Below are 4571 nucleotides of genomic sequence, written 5' to 3' on the forward strand. Positions count from 1 at the left end.
TATATAAACTTCGCCCGACTTACCTTTGAGTTTTCCGATCTAATGTCGTTGACGAGATTTCACCGTCAACAAAGGTTATTGTCTTCATTGGGTTTTTTACATCTACTCGTCGTTGGCAAAAATCGTGGTCAACAAAATTCATACGTATTTGTTCTAAAAGAAAATTGTAATGCCTTGATTTCCTGAGACGTTACTTAGGGAGTCCATTTAAAAATAATAAACAATAAATACTTTAAGAAACTAAGAGAAAATATTTATTTAAAATTTAAACAAACAATGAGATCTCATTATTTAAAAATAAAAATGTTGGACGTTAGGTTTAATAACAACAACATAAAGAAAATAATTGTTCAAGTTTGAAAATTTAAAACATAACATTTATTTTTAAAAACATAAAATAACTGGAGCCCAGCCTCTAACATGTTCCGTCCATGCCTCGAGCATGCACCACTCACTGCTTTGTTTTGTCTTTACCTACACACAGAGTACCCGTGAGCTAACGCCCTGTAAGAAGAGCTATGTCGGACATAATACCCCAAACTAGAAAACAACAAAAGAATAAACATCATAAACATAATAATCATCATGCGATACATAAGCACCATATCACACTAACATAATGTGTGTTATGCTCACACACATAAATACTAACAAATCATGTTGATCGGACATGAAATGTAATCTGCCTTGCCTGCGTTGTACTCACACTCGGCATTCCCACGGTGGCACATAGTCTAGCTTGCGCTGTACTCACATTCGGCCGTTCCCTCGAGACATCGTTGCCCTGCATGCGCTGTACTCACACTCGGCAGTTCTGTGGTGGCATCCTATTATCCTGAGTTATACACACCCAAGATAATCCCTGCAAGTGCTATACTCACACAAGCAGCTAAAATCTAGTACCACGCCTACTCTATCATCTAAGCATGTCTACTAACTAAAATCCCTAGCACTATCCTCATGCTAGTCAACCTAATGCAACAATTCAGGTCACAAATTTAATTACATAATTAAACAAATAAGAAAACAAGGTTGTACGCATAACGTACACCCTGTGCGCAGATGTCCACTCTTCTTACCTTAAACAATGTGTTTTCCGCTGACGTGTCTCGAACCACTTGCTGCGTCACCTCGGTGACAGCTGGCTCCTAGACGTCCAATTACACAACGAAAATTCACGAAAAATAAAAATAGGCATTAAGGTTTTATTTCAAAATCCTAATTGTCGAAATAATTTAACCATGAAATTTTAACGTGCATGGCACATAAATTAAAATCATTTTTCACAAAGGTTCGAACCATCATGTCGCATGCACAAACACTGATGTTTATAACGTATCGCATGAATTCATATATGTACTTTTTATGTGAAAATTACCAAAATGCCCTTTAATGTCACAATTACATAATAGACTCAATAATTTCTAAAGATTATCATATGACAACAAAATTTAACAACCAACTCTGCAAAACCCTAATTAATAAGTGAAGACTCATATAAGACCAGAAAAATAATTTTTAACATTTATAAATTATTTTTCTTCAATTTCTCAAATAAAACCCAAATAATAGAAATAAATACACAACCAGCCCAAAAATCAAACTAACATATAGAACTGTTTAAAAATCCAAAATAAATTTATAAAAATTATTTTATAATTTTCTGGGTCAAATAACTATTTTTCTTAATTAATTTAATATAAAAACTAATTAATTAAAGAAAAATTCATAACTGATTAAAACGAGAATCTAACTACACAGATTGGTTTCTACATCCTACAGTAATACACAAAAATTACCTAGGGTTCAGAATAGTAGCATTAATATTTTGAATATTTAAAATATAGAATAAGCCAAATAAATCATAGAAATTACATAAATAATACAAATTAAAAATAAAATTTCAGAGAGCCTTAGAATCTCATTTTAAAAATATAAAAATTTCCAGAATTTTTAGAATACTTTAAATAATTTTTTCACATTTATTTTCTTAAATCACATATTGAAAAACAAATAATTAAAGAAAATTATCAAATACGGTCAAAACTTAAAACTAAACATACAAAAAAATTCTAAATCATACAGAGATTATTCAAACATAATCTCATATTTTTCTGAACAATAAAAATATTTTTCGTAATTAATCTCTTTTTAAACTTAAATAAATCATAATAATTCAAAGAAAAATCAGAAAAATATCAAACCAATTGGAAAATGCTCTAAAATTAATGTACTAATTTTTAAGATTAAAAAACAAAAACAAAAAACACCTCAATAAACACCCAGATCGGGTTCGCCGGAGCTTTCGCCGGAGTTGTCGTCTTCTTCGGCGCCGGCGAGGATGTTTCTTTGGTTTCCGGCTACCCCAACGTTCCAAACCACTTGGAAACTTCCCACACGTGTTCCAACAGTCCAAAACGACCCTAAGACACAAAGAATCACGCCATAGCTGCCTTGGTCGAAGTCTTCTTCTACAACGCCGATGTACCGCCAACAATGGAGCTCAAAATTAGTTTTTCTTGCTCTAGACCATTTCAGCCTGTTTCTTCACGTCAAGAACGATTCTTGGAGTCCCCTAAGCTTGTTTGTCACCAACCACGCACACCATACACTCTTGAACACACTTAAATCTAGAATTATCCAAGAATATGCATTTTCTTGGATAAAAATGGTGAATCACAATCTGAGGCTTTATAAATGTATTTCCCACAGTCAAAATGTTTATTTCCTCTCCTAGAATGATTCTACAATGTTCATTACTGCCCAGACTTTTCCCAAGTGCAAGGTCTCAAAAATTTCTTCTCTTTTTAAAAAAACAATAACTACCATCTCTCTCTTCGATCCTTTGCTTCCCTCCCTATTTCCACGATTTCTTTCCTTCAGATTATCATGATAAACACGTTTTAGAATAGGTTTAGAAAAGAAGTTAGCGTTTGAAGTGGTAAGATCCTCTTTTCAAGGAATTCTTTATATTTTCCTTTAAAAAAATAAAATAACTAAGGTTCCACAACTGATATCATCAGTTAAATTTCAAAAATTTAACTCATTTTCAAAATATTTAATCATGTTAAATCAAAAGAAATAAAGTCTCTAAAATGCCCCTTGAACCAATCCCAAACTTGAGGGTATTATGGTCTTTTCGCAAATTCAAATATTTAATATTATGGCAAACCAAAAATTACACATAATATGATAAAATAATTTCAAGCATATTATTATTACTATTATGTTCATAATAATAATAATAATTTTTAATTAAATGAATAACTTAACTCGAGCCGTTATTTATTCACCTGACATTATTCTCATGTTGTGATTCCACAAAAACTCAAACCTGAGAAACCATGAATTTTATTTCTATTGGAAGTCATACATATCCAATATTCCATCAAAGGAAAATAAAAAAAAATGACAAGGATGCACACAGAGGCAAAATTACGAAATTTCCCTTCCAGGAAAACGGATATTACAATTATCCCCCCCTGAAAAGAAATTTCGTCCCAAAATTTTATTCAAACAACTCAGAATACTCCTGCAGCATATCAAACTCTAATTCCCAGGTTGCCTCCTCAACAACACTGTTCCTACATAATACATTTACCAAGGAAATGGTCTTATTCCTTATGACTTTTTCCTTTCGATCGAGTATTTTCACTGGACGCTCATCGAATGACAAATCCTCCTGCAAACCCAAGGTCTCGTAGCTCAGCACATGCGATGGGTCGGATACATATTTTCGAAGTTGGGACACATGAAATACATTGTGCGTCCCAGAAAATGATGGTGGTAAAGCTACCCTGTAAGCCACATTGCCCACTCTATCCAAAATCTCAAAAGGTGACATATCTGGGACATAGCTTTCCCTTCTTGGCAAACCTCTTCACTGAGATTCCTTTCCTTGGAGTCACACGCAAAAATACATGATCACCAACTTCAAACTCAACATGCTTGCGCTTTAGGTCTGCATAAGACTTTTTTCTGCTCTGAGCTGTGACCATTCTATCCCACATTTTCTAAATAGCCTCATTGGTGTGTTGCACTGCATCGGGTCCAAGTAGTTTTCTCTCTCCCAAATCATCCGAGTGAAGTGGAGACCTACACTTTCTTCCATAAAACATTTCATATGGTGCTACCCCGATGGTAGATTGGTGGCTGTTGTTGTACGAAAACTCAATCAGTGGCAAGTATCTACTTCAGGATCCCTGAAAGTCAATGACACAGGCTCTGAGCATATCCTCTAAGATCTGATTTGTTCTCTCGGTCTGACCATCCGTTTCTGGGTGATAAGTTGTACTAAATATCAATCGAATTCCCATTACTCTCTGCAAACTCTCCCAGAATGATGATGTAAATCGAGCATCCCGATCACACACAATAGAGTACGGTGTCCCATGTAGCCGTACTATCTCATTCATGTACAACTCGGCGAATTGATCCATAGAATAAGTCATGCGCACTGGTAGGAAGTGAGCTGACTTAGTATTCCTATCCACGATTACCCAAATTGCATCGTGTTGTTTTGTGGTCCTAGGTAACCCCGTCACAAAATCCATATATCTCCTCCCAATTCC

General features: G+C 34.5%; 1 protein-coding gene across 1 annotated transcript; it reads right to left on the reverse strand.

Moving 5' to 3' along the window:
• Nucleotides 1-3508: 3508 nt before the first annotated feature.
• On the reverse strand, nucleotides 3509-4010 carry LOC133829485 (uncharacterized). The gene is made up of 2 exons (XM_062259208.1): nucleotides 3877-4010; nucleotides 3509-3797 (listed from the first exon to the last, which is right to left on the reverse strand). The coding sequence occupies exons 1-2, from the start codon at nucleotides 4008-4010 to the stop codon at nucleotides 3509-3511; spliced, it is 423 nt and encodes a 140-aa protein (XP_062115192.1).
• Nucleotides 4011-4571: the final 561 nt, after the last annotated feature.

The sequence above is a fragment of the Humulus lupulus genome, chromosome 1 (assembly GCF_963169125.1).
Source record: "Humulus lupulus chromosome 1, drHumLupu1.1, whole genome shotgun sequence".
NCBI lineage: Eukaryota > Viridiplantae > Streptophyta > Magnoliopsida > Rosales > Cannabaceae > Humulus > Humulus lupulus.

Excerpts from the sequence above, each read along its gene's own strand:
- LOC133829485 (XM_062259208.1), bottom strand. The coding sequence starts at position 4,010 with ATGTGGGATAGAATGGTCACAGCTCAGAGCAGAAAAAAGTCTTATGCA. Across the intron at positions 3,798-3,876 it reads AAAGGAATCTCAGTGAAGAG|GGTAGCTTTACCACCATCAT; the intron begins GTTTGCCAAGAA and ends TGTGGCTTACAG.